The following is a 16608-nucleotide window of genomic DNA, read 5'->3' as shown; positions in this document are numbered from 1 at the left end:
AGTGTTTATCATTACAGTTCCTTTTTGTTCTTTCTAGTGAAACTAATGTGTTGACCTAGGAAGTACTGCAAGTAGGAAATTTAACACCAAACTACTCCTATTCCTGACATAATTTGAAGTAAACAATTTTTTTTCTGCATTCAACCTGTTTGTGGAATGAGGGACTATTTTTTTGTCCTTGTTAGTTTTTGCTTGGAAATTTTCAAAACAAATAATCAATTTTCTTAAGGAATTATTTTTTAAATGCACTGTGCACCTTTGTTCTAAGGCCCAGATCCTGAGAAACTGTGTATTTATAATAAATCTCATGTATATTTTAATCCCGGAATGCTTTGCATATTTTAGTTCTAACCAACTGTGGTTTGTGGAAAATTTATCAGTGAAAATGTTATGAAGCACAAAACCTCATATCATCCTCACTTAAACCTTCACCTTTGCAAATCTGGAATGTAACATATTCATTCTGCAGTGCAAATAATTGAGTATGTGCTGGATCAGGGGTTTGTTTGGAAGTTGCTCTGAATACAGGTAGAACACTTTTTTGTGTTCCAGCCAAGTAATTCCGTGCTTCCTTCCCACAAATAACAAGATACTCCTTATTTATGAGTGTCTGTAAGCAACTCACCCAGATGCTGAATGCAACTACAATGCCATGAAGCTTTTCCTTGCAATGCGTGGAAAATATATTAATCCTGTTGAGAACCACATTTCACAGATTATTTCTGAGGCAAAGGAACTGTATTAACAGTTTGTAGGTTTAACAGAAGACCTTTTTGTCTGCTCGAGGAGATGAGCTTGCCTGGAGCGGAGCTGTGCATGCCTGTGTGTTGCATCATATGCCGTGTGGGGCTTCTGCGGTGGCTTGTGGAAATATGGGCTCTTATGAAAGGATGTTGCGCAATTTGGGACCATATGGCTGCATTTCTCTGATGGATTTCAGCACATGCTGAATTTTAAATGGGACTGGTGGTGTTAGTTGATTTCACCAGCTTTAAAAACCTTTACCACAGTGCTAGCCAGCTTCTGCTATTTTTATAGCCTGGGAGCCTTCCCAAAACATAGCCCTGGGGGTACGTGTGCGTTATGCTCCTGGAGCAGTCTGTGTATTTGTAAGTTTAAACAAAAGTCTCTGCTCGACTGTGTAAATTCCTTTGAGTTTAACATACATGCTGAGAAGGCCACAACTCTCCTGTGTTTTTCAGCTCTCTGCTGTGAATATAGGGTCTTTCAGAAAGTGGTTACCCTGGCCTTTAGGACATCAGGAACTTTTCTACAATCTATCTTTAATATAAAGGAATACATGGTGCATGTAATTAATTTTAGTCCTTAAGTCAGCCTATCAACCAGATGAATCAATGCTCATTACCCTACTAAAGGCATGGCATTGGACAAGTGCATTTTACATACAATCACCTTGTAGAAATGGAATAAAGACAAATACTTATGAATGATGAAGTAGTATTTTCCCACTAGCTTCCGACAGGGAGGATTCATATTCCCATAGACTGGGTAAGGGACACAGTAATTCATGAACTGAACTTACTATATTCAAAGGACACAGATTTTTATCTGGTATTTTAAGAACAAGACCTAGTCCTATTTTAAAGAGTTAGAGTACAAGTTTCATGTTCTCTGTTATCATACCTTTTGACTGACAAAATCCACCTTTCTACTGTCAGTTTGCATCTCGTGATATTCCACAAAAAGTACTTATTCATATTCATATTATTATTATTATGCCATCATTTTATATGTATCATGCCTTTTTTTTTAGTGTTATATCTGGTAATCTGGTATATCTGGTGTTGCAATTTCTATTCAACAAAATACTTTCTATCATATGTGATGAATAATATAGCACAATTTAACTGAGTGGTTTTTTACGAAGGGGTGGTGGGTCTCATCAATTAAAGTTCTATAAAGAAAAAACAAAAGGTAGGCATTTCTGGAATTAAATTTCAACACAAGTTTCCATCTTATGATCTCTGTGCTGCTACTGGGCTTCATATAAGCATTTATTGGAAGGACAACAAACCAATTCTGACTAAGGTCTAATGAGCATTGTCTGGCAGGAAAGGCATAGTACAGAAGTATAAATCTCAGGCTTATTCTGTTTATGACTTTCTGAGTTCAAAGAAGTGACTTTATAGAGCAAACTGAGAAAGGGAGGGAAGATCATAAAAGCTCTGTGGATTTTGATGCTCATACAATGTAAACTCAGATTACATTTCGTGCTAAGCATCAACAATTTACATTGAAATCAATACTGGTCTGAAAATCAGGTCAGCATTTCATCAATAAGAAACTTGAAGAGAATGGCCTGTAAAATGAAATGCCAGGTGATCTTGTGAGAAGACACATAGGTCAAAGCAAAAGAATCTCTCAAGAGGTCCTCAGGATATGACATCTTATCCCACAATAATCTCTCACAGACTATCAGGCCTCAGATGTGTGGGCACCCCGTGTCTGCACACAGCAAACCTGCAGATGTGCTGCAGATGTGACTGATGGCTGTCACAACATTGCTACCAACCACTGTAGCAGGTTATGCCACACACCACCAATCCAGGCTGGCAGATACTGCTATTGCACTCTTCCCTCGTGTGTGCAAGTGTAATAAACCAAACCTGGTTATAGCACAATCTGCAGTCATTTCTGGTACCTTGGTTTACTTTCTGTCAAGTAACCCAGGTAACCCAGGTCAGAGAAATTTACCAATACTTTTAACCCAAGCAAAGCATTTTATGAAGGTCAGTAAAACGCTGTTTTAGCAACATTTGTTGTTGAAACCAACAACATTGGTTTTCATCCCAGCAGTGTCACTTACTTTATGGGTGTGGTTCTGGTCAGGGTTCAGGACAGTGTGCCACATAGGACCCAGCTTCCTATGCAATCTGAAAAGTCTGTGAAGATAATTTGAGTTCTGGCATCAGAATCTTCCAATGTTCCACGTTGAATTTTTGGTACTTGCCTGTCCTCCATTGTTGGCTGCACTGCACCATTGTCCTTAGGAATTATGAGTCAAATTATTAATCCTGCATATATCAGTGGCTCTTATCACACAATACACTTGTTTCCTCTTGACAAACAGTAGTTGAGGACTAAATCTTATGTATTTTATACTATGAAGAGTATTACATCATTTTACAGAAGCAGGCACAGAGAAGTGACACAGACAATATTACTTTATTTGTTATTTTAAGACTCCCTGCAGTGTGCTACTTATATCACAGAAATAAGTTGTTCTCTTGCTCTGAAAACCTTACTGTCTTCTTATAATGTGTCACAGGAGGCAAGATTATGAAGCACTTTTTTAGAAAAAGGCAATGTAAGGTCTTAAAATTGTGTGAACTCATGATTTGCACAACTCCTGCCTATTTCTTCAACATTGCTTTTGTGACTCAGTAGCAGAACTTTAAAGAGTATACCCAAAACCATCACTGTGTACAATGAACACAAAAATGCTCTATGCTTCTTACATATGAACACTATATGCGATTTACATATGGATAAGACGTATGTAAACTGTTTCTGTTCTGTTACCTTCTGCTGGGACCAAAGAAACCTAGCCTCCCTTGGCTGCATAAAGCCTCAAAGTGACAAATAAAATGGCTCTTTCAACCATGCAGGCATAATTGCACCCAGCCTTGTGACTTTGCCTTCAAAAGGAATGGGGAACAGTTGCTACAGCAGTTCTTAAAACCTAAGAGGGTAATATCCTCTACTGCATTTGGGTATAGCAGCAGAAGCCTTGGTGTATGCACAGAATGAGGAAGTGGTACAGGCACCTTTTCTGTTACATATTCAGTCCTTTGGTACCTGGATATATTTGTTTTTCTGGGTTTACTTTAAAGTTTATTTATTACTTAGGAAATTTTAGAGGTTGAAAAACACGTGTCTCAGGATGGTATGTAAGTAGATGGATAGACTGCAGCTGGCTGGGAGTTCTGAGGATCTGCATTCTTGCAGTTAGATGTATGGGTGAAATTTGGTGGCTTTTAGTGTTTAAATCCTATAATTTATCCAGTCCAAAGTCAGTTAGCAATAAACAGTAGTTTACTCCAAACTTGACACTTCCTTTAATCATGAGAGGAAGATAACATCCATTTGTGCTTCTCTGTGTTAGTGTAAAGTTGGATCTGCTTGCTTTATGTATCTACTTGTGTTCATGGAAACAAATGGCCACGTGAATTACAGTTAAACAGAGTGCCAGATCTTGCTCGTATTTCTACCCTTTGCAGGAAGAACTCAGATCTGACACACAGTGCCAGTGCATAGCTCGAGTGGCAGGTCTCTGATGAACTGTAATAGCTTTACCAAAAATTTTCACTCAGAACTAGTGACAAAGACAGGTTCATGGAAGTACAAATCCTAAAGGTAATTATATTTCCATTTAAGACACTGGTGCTTGAAAAGTTATGTACTTAAGACCAAATATCAGGTAATTTTCTGTGTTTGTGTTTAGCAGAGTATTCTTACAATAGCTTGACACACATCTTAGCTAGTTAAATGCTGACATTCTAACAGTGCAAAAAACAGACAGAATTACTCAATTACTTAAATTGATTCTAAATACAAAACAATGACAAAGTTGAAACAATATTTAAGCCCTGAAGTAATATAGCACAGTTTTGATATAACCACAGAGGAGCTGTGTTTTGTGCTACTCAGCATCCCATGGAGGTTTTGGCTACAGTAGCAAGTTTTAAGATGTATCTAAGATAAAATGAGAGTCCTCCTGTTCTGTGTTTCTAGTAGATTCAATGTCCAGTCTAGAAATCACATTGCATGAAAACTAATCAAGAGAAACAAGTTCTCATCATAGCATGGCAAGTAACAAAGGAAAAAAAAAGAAAGCAGAAGTCCATTTGAAAAAAGCAAAAATGTCTTGCCACATAGTTGAGGAAGATACAAAAGGTAACCACACACGAAGTCTCTTACTAAGATATACAGGTTCTGGCCAGAATTACAAGGGTGGCTGCATCAAAAAAGCTTCTGCCTCAGGATTCTGCACACAAGAATTCAAGGCCAAACTTCAAGTTTTACCACTGAAATCTGTGCACACAGCTCATGGCAAGGGGTTAACTCTTATTTCTGCCAGCCGGGGATATGATCTCGTACTTACTGATAGCTCTTGCTGCCTTATAGCATAGAGTTTAGCTCTTGTGCTCAGATACTCCGTTCAGCATCCTGTCAGTTCACAGCATGGGGAGAATTCTTTTCTGCACCTAACTTTATACCAATTTGTCTAACCAGAGATCTGCCAGCTAAGGAATTTCTAGTTGTTTGCATAACTATACACTGGATATCTTCAACTCCATGCAAACCCACTGACTGCAACAAGTAACCACCGCTTCTCATAGCGCAATTCATGTTGGAAATTACCTCAGGTGACCACCAAGTCCAGTCTTCTGCTAAGGTTAGTTTAACAAATCAGGACAGAATACACTTCAATATTTCATTAGCATTGAACTGGTTGGTCTCCTTTTTGCATTTGCTACCTGGTTTTTTTTTTAATCTATACCTCAGTATGGCCTTCTTGGGAATGCCTTGGTTTCTCAGTAGTCACTGAGCAATTTCTCTGGCTCCAGAGGTTAAAATGAGTTTGTAGTTTGTAGGTTTCATGAACAAAGGCTACAAATAACACACGTGAAAAAATACGACTCTCATCTTAGTAGAGCAATTGACAGTACTACCTATTTACATGCAGCTTGGCTTCAGCCTGACCTGGATTCCACCTGTGTGTTTTGATTGACCTTGTAGTGTTTTGTTGGAATTTCAGCTCTGTTGCTGATGTCAGCCAGTGGGACTGATACCTGACATCTGGTTTTATTTTTTAAGAAAACTGAAATCCTCCATGCATATGCTTATTTCTTTGGAAGTATATCCACTCTGGAAACACATGATTTCCACAAACAGGTTTTCATGCTCATTCTGACCTTCTGAATTAGATACTTTGCAGTTAAAGTACCAAGAAGATGCTGAAGCAGACTGACATGTTGCTACCAAGTCCTGGAACAACTCCTGTAATCTGGCCATCTTGTACCATCATGGCATGAAGTTTCAGCATTGCAGAGCTTTGTAATGACAGCAGTGGGAACGACAAATTCAACAAGACTCATTTCCATGTAGATCTACAACTGTTTTTATGTGCTTAAAAATAGTTCTCAGTACCATCTCAATGCATTTTGAGTTTAATCCACTGAATAACATTTTCATTTACTGCCATCCCTCATAAGTGACTGTCTTTTTACATACCAGGGTCCTTGTTCTTTGTCCCTACTTGCAGAGGCAATGACTATTCTCAAGCCTATGGCAGAGAGTGAAGTTTCATAGAAACAGGCAGTTGTTTTATGTGAAGATCTGCTGAAAGATTACTGTTATTTGATGGGCTGTGAGAGGTGGTAAAGCAAAAAAAAATTTAGATATTTACATATCTCTGTTCCACTGGTGTGTCAGCTGTGCATAAAAATCTTTCTAATACTGAAAAACTGAGAGAGTCTTCTCCAACACAACTTTTGGCAGCCTGCATCACTGAAACTGGAAATCTGGTTTTCTACTGCAGCCATGGTAGAGATATGAGCTTAGCTGATTAACCCTATGTCAGCCTCTCTGCAGCCACTTAGGGCTTAGTTACTGATCTTAGAGCAGCTGCTTATACATCAGCCCAGTCTCCTCGGTGTCAGTACCACCTCATTGACATGAAAACCTTGTGCACCACAGCAGCAACTGTAAACATTTGCAACATTACTTTGCCTGTTCTTCCAAAAATCAGATAGTGATGGGTTCCTGTTCAAATTCCAGCTGTGGCATCACCAGTTGCTTTATATACCCACAGGTAATAACTGGTGTGGGGTGTCACTGCACCCTTCTGAAATGTTTTCTGCTTGTTAAATAGAATTGTGTCTGCAGTTCAACATCAGAGAGCCTTTGGAAATTTCGGTCTGCATGGTGGATAAAGGCAAATGATCATATTCTTCCGTTGAGGCAGTTACTGAATTATGCTGGCAGCTCAGAATCAGTGACTTCACTTCTTTTTTGAAGTTGCTGTTTAGGAAACCATAGATAACAGGGTTGACACAGGTGGAAGCCATAGCTACCAGGTGGCACAATGAGAAGATCAGGTTGTGGTGGCAAGGCGAAATGATTTTGTAATTCCAGTCCACGATGGTGTTGAAAACATGCAGTGGTAGCCAGCAAACAGCAAAAGCAGCAACCATGGACGCTAACAAAATGTTTATCCTTCTCAGCTGGACTGCTCGGTTGCTGTACTCACTCTTCTCGAACATGTCCTTCCTCTTCTGCAGGCGTAAGTAGATACGCAGGTAGCAAAGGATAATGAAGAACAGAGGGATGCAATACTGCAAGAGCAGTAAAGTGGTAGTGTAGATAAGTTTGTGCTGCTCAGAAGGCCACGAGTTGATACATATTGCCTTATCAGTGGAAAAATTCATGAAGTGTGAGAGCTGCTCATACAACTCATTAGACAACACGGATGTGGTCAGAAAGGGTAGGGACATGAGACATGCTAAAGTCCAAATTACTCCAATTCCTAGATAGGCTTGGGAGGTATTTGGCCTCCAGCCAGTGGGGTTTATGATGAGCTGGTGTCTTTCTAGAGCAATAAGGACAAGGGAAAGGATTGACACTGTTACCGTTGTGCACTGAGTGAATGAGGTCATTTTGCACATGACTTCTCCAAATATCCAGTAGTCCATCATGGTGTAAACAACGGTGAAAGGCAGGCAGACAAGACACATAAACAAGTCTGAAATTATTAAGTTGGAAATTAGGATATTGGTGACATTGGCCTTTTCCTTCTGCCTGGCAATGACAGCAATCAGACAGATGTTTCCCACAATGCCCAGAACAGTCTCCAAGCTGTAAGAGGTGGCCAGAAAGACAGTAAGGTCAGTGATGTTCATGCACTGATTAGAAATGTTCATAGGAAAGCTTCGGCTTGAGCTCCAGTTCTTGCTGCTCAGGAAATGAAAAACATCATTAACAGCCCTTGTCTTATTCATCCTGAATCCCAAAATATTTATCCAAAAGGGTGGTAGTCAAACACAGTCTGAGTATTCTGGAGCCACCCTAAAAGCGTTATATCTGTTCTGTCTGGCTGTGGAAGGTCCGGGTATATCTGCAAAGGAAAGGAAAAGAAAAAATATGTTTAGTTACGCTGCAAGAAATTAGTCAAAAGGATAAGGAGGGAGACAGGGAAGCAAATGTCAGGGATTCTGTGTATATTCTGCAGCTCCCTCTTACACAGTTCATTAGATCATAAAATGGAGCCCTTTGCTACACTGTGGTATGAAAGTCTGTGCAACTCTATTGAATTATGACCATGTTTATTCATTGTGAGGTTGTCCCATGGATTTAAGAACATCTTAACTTCATTATTTAACTCAGTGCAGTATCTTGAACATCATTAATGCAGTAGAGTGGTGATACAATAAAACCAGATCAAAATCCACCCCGGGGTGCAATTCTGGTTTTGCAAGGTTCTGATCCAAAACTGGGCAGGGGATATTGTGAAGCTGCATTTACCTTCAGCTGAGCTAAACATCAGTGTGAAAGCAGGGCATATCAGGTGCATAAAGCCAACATTAAAATATCTTATGTGAGTTAATCTGTGAAATGCGTTTGTGATTGCAGCCAGAATTCACATTTGTGCGAGAAAATCACCATGCAAAAATTCAGGCTCATTCTCTGGAAGGATATCATGGGACAATTTTTTTAAAGTCTAAAATAATTCAAAATAATTTCAACATTTTCCAGCTTCTACACAGCTGTGATAGGTCATGGGAACTGCAGTCCAAATTTCTTGCTTCCTCATTCCGGATGAACTCCAGTGCCCATGAAGCATTGATATCTCCCCTAACATGGCCATGTCGGGGTTTATCAGATATAGAGACCAGTGCCCTGATCTTGGCTTTAAGAGTGATTGATTTAATAATGTCTTTTAATTCCTTCTGGGAAGATTTTTATTGATTCTCCCTCAGTATAATTTTGCTTTTATTTTCACAAGTTGTAAAAGCACCTTCTATCTGCTAGATAGTGTTCCTGCACAGATAGATAGGTCTGCTGCTTAATCACTGCTGCAAGACCTGAGCTGGGACTTTCAGTGGAGTTCAGGGAGCTGAACCCATGGAGTTAATTGGTGCTGCATACTTTTGGAAATCTCAGTCACAGGACTGCCTCGACTCTCCCAGATGATTCCTGTGAGCCATAGCAAAGGCTGCTTTATAATCCTGACCCTTGAGTCCAAATCCTCTGTGTCCAGGAATCAAAGTAAAAAAATCTGACTCTGCTGGGAGTTCTCATCAGGCCAGAGGCAGTTTCATTCTGTACAAAGGCTTGTTGTATGAAAAGTAAATAAATACTCGGGGAATGACACTATTTAACCACTGCATGACCCTTTCCTCAATGATAAAATGTCACTCAAGTTCATGGGGTTGTGAAAAATGTCTGAGCTTCAGAAAAAACAACTGATCTAGGTATAAATACATAAATAACATGGTATAGTGAGCTTATCATTTCATTTGAGTAGCATTTATTGCTGAACAACTGCATGCCCAAAGATAACCAGTACTGTTCAAAAAAGCACACACTACCCTACATCTTTTCCTTTGCCTTATCTTTCCCATTATGAATTTCGTTGTTTCTAGAGATGTTGCCTCTCAGGAACTAAAGAAAGCAATAGTGTGCAGTAAATAAAAAGATGCTTTGGATTCACTGTTCTGCTTGATCAGCAAAAGTAAATGAGTACAGTAAATTCTTCTGTTGCTTTGCTAGACCTGTTGATTTATCTCACTGTATCTCTCTATATCTTTCTGTCATCTATCTGTATCCATCTGAGACAGTCAAGACAGTCACACAAGCAAAATATAGTAGCCCTTTCTTTCTCATAGTCTTTCATTTCCTCAGTAGTTGAGGAAATGAATTTCCAGTTGAGGAAATGTCCCTCTTAATTAAAGAGGGACAAAGAAAATTTTCCAAATTGAGGATATAGGTGTGACTCCTTCCGTCCACTCACTTTTGTGTTGTTGCCTAATCCGTGTGAACAGATTGATTCATTTTCTGGAAGAAAAAGAAGAGGCAATGGTGACGTATAGATTCCATGTTCACATATGGGGAGGGTATGGTGGTCTGTTTCAGTGTGCAAATGAATACAGAGTGAAAAACCATCAGCCAGCCCCATAGCTTCTAATGATTGCTGGCCAGTGGAGATGCTGCAAGTGAAACAGAGCAAAGGGATCAGCAGCCTGCAACATTATTTTTTACCAGTCAGAAGAGATAAGTCTTAGCATTTGGACAGGACAAACAGATTTTGCTGTAAACAAAACCCATGAGCTTTTACTACAGTCCCAGCCTCATGTCCTTAGCTACAGTATCCTTGACAACAAACACATGACTCTCTTTTGTTGCTTGAAAAATATGAAAATATGTGCAGTTATTACAAACATCTGTGTCCCATGGAGTAAGCCCTCTGAAGGGTCCCAGACACTTTCGGACACGCTGAGGCATCAGCAAGAACTAATAATGCTGAAGCAAAAAAAAAAGGAGGTGGTGGAGCCACCTGAAAAGCAGAAGCCAGATCCCACAGGTTTATGGGGCACATTTCCAAGAAAAATACCAAAGGCTGAGCGTGGCTGTGAGTTTGGCACTGATGGTAAGTGTGGTGGGGATAAAGAGCATCTCTGAAGGCTCTTCAATGTGTACTGTTGGGTTAGGAGCTCCCTTTCTTTTAACACCTTGCATTCTATGGTGTCCCCCACCAGGTGACTGGCAGGCACTTCCGGGGCATTCAGTCTTACGGTACTGCCCAGAGGCAAATAAGGAATTATCACCCCCTTATCACAGATAAGGGGACTGTGAGAGGAAGATGGGACATGAGTTGTCCAGTGTCTCAAGGGAACCTGTGATGCACTATGAGGTGCTTTAAACCACCTGCCAACCTGATGCCTTGGGAAAAGTCAATGCCAAGATCACCTGTGTCTGTAGTGCTCTTTAACCCTTATTCCAGCAACCATAATGTAAAAGGCAGTTCCCGAAAAACAGAAAAACAAATGTTGTAGTGACTTATCCTGCACATCATTATGGTATCCTTGGGTGGCAGATCCTCAAGGATAGTTACTGCCAAATGATGTGTTTGACTTTCAAGTTGTTTGATTGCCATTCAGCTTATCCTAAACCAAGAGCCAGTAATAAGCAATGTGTACATATTCTGTTTAGATATTTGAATCAAAGGTTAGCTAATATACCAAATCACCAGTGCAGTGGGAGCAAGGGTGTTAGTCCCCTCATTGTATTGAAAGTTTGTTGATTACCCCAGAAAACATAGCCATAAGATGATGGTCTAAGAAAAACCAGCTTTTTTTCTCCAGAAAGTGAAGCAATATGTACCTGGCTTGTAGGAATAAGAAGTATATCTCCTAAATCAGTTTGTTGAGGGAGAGAGGGGGTATGTTTTTTGTTTGTTTTCTGCTCATTTGTTTTTAAAGAAGAAAGAGGAATCCTGTTCAGAACTCTTAATGAACGTTGGGTTCAGTAACAAAAACTGAGATGTTCATGAGAGTTTCTTCTCTAGTTAATGCAGCATGAGACAGCTTCTCTAAAAAGCGTCACAAAAGTCTGCAGCAAATTAACAGGATGCAGAAGGAAGAGGAGAATGAGCTTTCAGATTTAATCTTAGTGTAAGTTAAATTCCCCACATACATCTTTTACAGACATTCGTCACTGCTGTTTGTGCTGGAAGCAAGGAAGAAGAGCAGGCAAAGTTTGGAGGGTTTGTCTTGGCAAACAGCACAGCCTTCTAAACTAACAAATGTCACTCAGCTTGTCTCAAAAAAATAAAAAAGAAACCAAATTATCACTTGTCAGCTCGAAATTCTTCCCCCAGGGCATAATCCTGTTTTTCCCAGAAAAATTCCACAAATGAAAGGGAATTCTGTAGAAATGAGTCAGGGAACAAAATAAAACCCTCAGTGGGTTTCAAGGAGACTGCTAGACCATAAGTGGCTTCAAGCAGTTAATGCAGGACTGCCCTTTAGAGAGATCTCTGGACTCGAATACATCCTATGAAAAACCCCATAAAAACTTTTCTTCCTGGAGGTCAGGATAAAGCAGGGACTGCTACAGATGCTGGGCTCTATGTGCCCACTGGAAAAGGGTGGGTCATTTTTGCAAAGCTGATCATGATCATCCACTGCCTGTAATCAAATAACAGTCTCCATAGTTGTGAGGGACAGTAGAAACCAATTTCCACATCAGACATTAGTCAAAGATAAAAACATGTTTGCATTGTCTAGCTTCATTATCTGGTACTTAGAAGCACTTGCTTATCTACCTCAGAATTTAACTAGTTGCTCAAACAACTGCTGCTTTCAGTCCATAAAGCTTCTGAGAGAAGCAATTCCTAAAGACGTGGTGATTGTATCACTTATTTAAACATTTACAGCAATTACTGGGAGTAAAGCCCCTGTTGTGGGCTAGAAAAAAAGGAGCAATGGAAAGGTTCAACAGAATGCCAGAATCCATATTACAGATATTAATTGCGGTAGTGGGGACTGACTGGCAGGGGTATCCCCTTTAGGCTGCCAGTGGCATTATCTCAGTAAAGCAGTTTTGCCCCGTTTAGCCTTACGTACTAAAGAAAGGTTAAAAATCACTTGGCTGTTATTACAGCTTCCCAGGAAAGCAACACTTAACTAGAAGAGGAAACATGTCACTGAGTTTGCACAGACATCCCACAGCAATGTTAAATCCATAAGGGATTTGGTACAGTGAAAGTTAATGATGGACTCTTCACCTTTTTTTGACTCTGTTTTGCAAAAATATTGGGAGCAGCTATCTTAGGTCATTAAAAAAAGCTGTATATGATAAAAATTTCTAGAACCTGCATAATTAGGATATAGAAAAACTTGTGTATATTAATATGTTACAAGTCTATAACATAAATAGACTTACAGGTAGAATAAATATCCAGGAAAGTGAATTCTTTTCCCCCCTCTCACATCTGCATATTTTCAAGGGAAACCTTTTAGAGTTTACGAAGTTCTGTTATGAGTTAATCTTCTCTGATCTTGTAGAAAGCAGGGAAGTTTTACAAAAGCATTTACTCCAACTTTTTATTTTCGGGTTAAATTCCTAACAACCTTACCAAAGACATGGAGCCAGCTCACAAAGGTAAATTGTGAATAGCAAATCAGCAGACCAGGGTAGTTAGTCCCTGATTTCTTAAGAGTAAAGGCCTTTGTGACGTTTGCTACACAAGAGAAAAAAACCCACATTTTTACAAAGGTGATTTTTACCAAAGGAAGTGGTGAATCCATAAAACATTGCAATGGGCACCTCAGTCAGTCAGGATATCTGGAGAGTGATGTGTTGTGTCCTGTCTGAAGCTGCATTGGTTGAGTAAGGACCAAGAAACCTCAGGGACTAGGAGATAAGAAGGGTTTTCCAGCGACCAGAGGCACACAGGAAGGTTCTTTCTATCACACTGCAGGGTGGCAGGGAGCACACTGAACTGCAAAGGCCCCCAAGAAGCTGCCATCTCCCTCTTGCACCCCAAAAGGTTGCAGTGCCTTGCTCAGTAGATACAAGGGTTGGGCCTTTCATGACAAGTCAAACTGGCTTCATTTATCAAACACAGTCACCTGCTTTTAAAATAACAGGTGATAACTTTAATATAGAGATGTGCGCTCCTGACGGTCTGAAATAGAAAATTTAGAAAATTCTTACCAGTTACTGATGGAGAGAATCACTGCTATTGCTGCACATTTCAGTTCTGGAAGAAAGCAGAAATGTTGTAGGAGCAAAATAAGATCTTCTGTGCCCTAGCAATCCAGGAAAGAAGCTCTGATGGCTGTTTCTGTAGGTAATTTGGATGGCATCTCTCTCCCTCTCCCCCTCTCTCTCCCACCCTCTTTCCTTCCCTCCCTTCAACTTAGCCAATGAATTCTGCTTTGTGATTATGGTCTGACTTTGAAGTTCTGGCTCCCTCTGCTGTTGCATAAATATACAAATTCTAGGGATAGTTGGGAGGAATAACAACTTCAGAAAAGAGCTGTGAAGTATCTGAAGCACAGCTTGCCCCCATGCTGCACATGAGTGTGATCTCAAGTGAAAACAAAGGGACAAAATACAGACATAGAACCTAATCCTGTTCTCCTTGCTCAGGCAAGATTTCTGTAGGGCTCCAAAGAGAATTTTGCCTCATACTTATGAGGCCAGTACCAGTTTTCTCAGATTTTCCATTCCACCACAGACAGATACTGAAATTTTCTTTTAGAAGGGTGCACACTGCAAGTCCTTAGATTGTGAAAGGGGTAGAGGCACATCGTTACTCAGGAAAAGAACTCAGAAAAGCTCAGGTTTTCCTGAGCTGTTATTACTCAGGAAAAGAACTCAGAAATCAAAGAGCACTGAGAAAGTTGGAAATAAAGGGGGGAAAGGGATTTGCAAAAGTGCCAGATTTCTTTCTACAAGCAGGCATGTAGCATGGTAACAGAAATCAAATGTTTCAATATCAAAGTAAGTGCAAGCTCTTATGAACTAAACTAACAGTGGAAACAAATTTTATTTATACTGTATTATTTCTTTCATTTTTTCTGGTAACAGCTATTACAGATGTGATCATCTACTTCAAGAGCTTAGCAGATAGCTTTCATCATTAGAGAAATAATCAAAGCAGAAGTAGGGATATATGGTTTTTTGGCATTTCACATGTCTTATGGTGCAGAGAAGCACAGAACTGGAATCTGTATAATGAACAGTGTAAGCCGGACACTTGCCCACAGTCAACGATTTTTAAATCAGGGATTGCTTGACCTGCTTCTTATTTTGTGTTACTCGTTTTTTTCCAGCCTCCTTTTCAGAGGCTTTATTTACCAACTAGTTTGAACCAGCACCCCATATCCCAACATTCCCCTTTCACCCAGGCACCTCAGAAGGAGACGAGCTTTTCGATCTGGCTATGGAAAGGGACATGCAAGCTGTGCTCAAGATGAGAAAGCATCAGCCCACACAGATCTTGAGCTTCTGGCCAGCTTTGCAGGAAGTAGAAGATTCTTCCTATCTTACTGGAGACAGAGGAGCTGAAATTATTTATTTGGCTGGCCTTTACACTTCTGTTTCTTCCTTAATTTATTTATCGTATGTTTATTTGTACTGCTGTTTAAAGCATTAAAGAAAGGGGGGGGAAACCATTAGGAAACAGACAGTCCTTTTCCTGAGGGATATTTGGATTTGTGAAGCTGTTTTTCTGTTCCCCTCAGCTGCAGCATTCCTTAGCCAGCCTTGACTTCACACCTTCCAAATATTTAAAGATATATTGTGCCACTTTTATTCTCTCAATTCAGACATTAGAGCAGAGCTTACAAACTAGCAAATAAACATCTGCTCTCTTCTTAAAGCCAATAGAAAACAGCTGTATCCCTGTTCCTGAAACACTGCTCAGGGCTCTGCTGCCCAGGAATCAGGAAATTACTTAACCACCAATATCTTGCTATGTCATCTGGGACTTTCTTCTTGATGGATATTTAGGATGAGCTTCTCTAGCAAGGTTCTGGCCTTTTTGGTGAGGTGAATGGGGCTGCATTAGAGTCCTGTTACACACATGATCTTTCAACACTGTATCCAAACTGCAGGGTGAAAACGCTTGCTATTAATAAGCTGATGTGGGAGCAGCACTTGGGTCATTCCAACCCTGCAGACATTCGTGGAGCTGGGACTTACATGCATCAGCAGCCACTGAGTGTAAGCCAAAAAATGTGATGGGGCTGGAGCTGCCAACCAGCAGCTGTCCAGACTGTAGCATAGAGGGGATAATACTGGAGCTACCTTGCAGTGAGAACAGCAGCAGCAAGACAAAGATGCCAATGCAAATTTCCTCAGGTGGGTCTGGGTTCAGCACCTTGCTACAAGGGGTTCTGGTAGTTGAGCTAGCTGGTTTGTATCGGGCCATGGTTCACTTCCCAATGGGGACTACAGAACATGAGTCTAGAGAGTCTCTGTGAGGATCCCAGCCCATTAAGACTTGAGAAATGCACAAGAGTATTTGTATGAGGGTGCATAAGAATGGAAATTCCACACTGGGAAGCAGTGTGGAAGCACTGTAGTCCCAACTATTGCTAGTCGGGTGCTGTCAATAGACCAGTCCCGTTTGCTGTTGTTAGGGCATGGGATAAAGAAACTGTAGCTGGCATGGCATGGGGCTGTCCCAGTTCCCAGAGAGCAATAAGAAGCCTTGTTCCCATTCTCCACCCACAGCAAGTGCTCCTGTTATGAGAAGGCACTGGAAAACTGTCCTGCTTGCTCTGCAGCTGGTTACAAAAACAGTTGGACTCCATGGAGTCAATGCATTTCAAGGGGGTACAGGTGCATGAAGAAATAGTTATCTCTGCTCTGGCCAAATAACTCCTTCCTGCAAGTGGTTACAGTCACAGCAAAGCCTCTACCAACCAACATTCATTGGGTGCAACTAAGCATTTCCCTGCAGTGACAGGATTGTCACAGCACTGGGATTACAGGTGGACTCTGGATGCTTTGAGGGTCTCCTCTAGTGTTCTTGTGTCGGATCTTCAGCCACATCAGCCTTCCTTGATG

The 16608-nt window shown here is 40.5% G+C and overlaps 1 protein-coding gene across 1 annotated transcript; it reads right to left on the bottom strand.

Moving 5' to 3' along the window:
- Positions 1-3167: 3167 nt before the first annotated feature.
- On the bottom strand, positions 3168-13915 carry LOC121659991 (neuropeptide Y receptor type 4-2-like). The gene is made up of 2 exons (XM_042018822.1): positions 13744-13915; positions 3168-8140 (listed from the first exon to the last, which is right to left on the bottom strand). The coding sequence occupies exon 2, from the start codon at positions 8022-8024 to the stop codon at positions 6891-6893; it is 1134 nt and encodes a 377-aa protein (XP_041874756.1). The 5' UTR covers positions 8025-8140; positions 13744-13915; the 3' UTR covers positions 3168-6890.
- Positions 13916-16608: the final 2693 nt, after the last annotated feature.

The sequence above is a fragment of the Corvus kubaryi genome, unplaced genomic scaffold (genome assembly GCF_017639235.1).
Source record: "Corvus kubaryi isolate FWS band 111438036 unplaced genomic scaffold, C.kubaryi_AGA036_p1.0 138, whole genome shotgun sequence".
Taxonomy (NCBI): Eukaryota; Metazoa; Chordata; class Aves; order Passeriformes; family Corvidae; genus Corvus; species Corvus kubaryi.
This window is presented reverse-complemented; position numbering and strand designations above follow the sequence as displayed.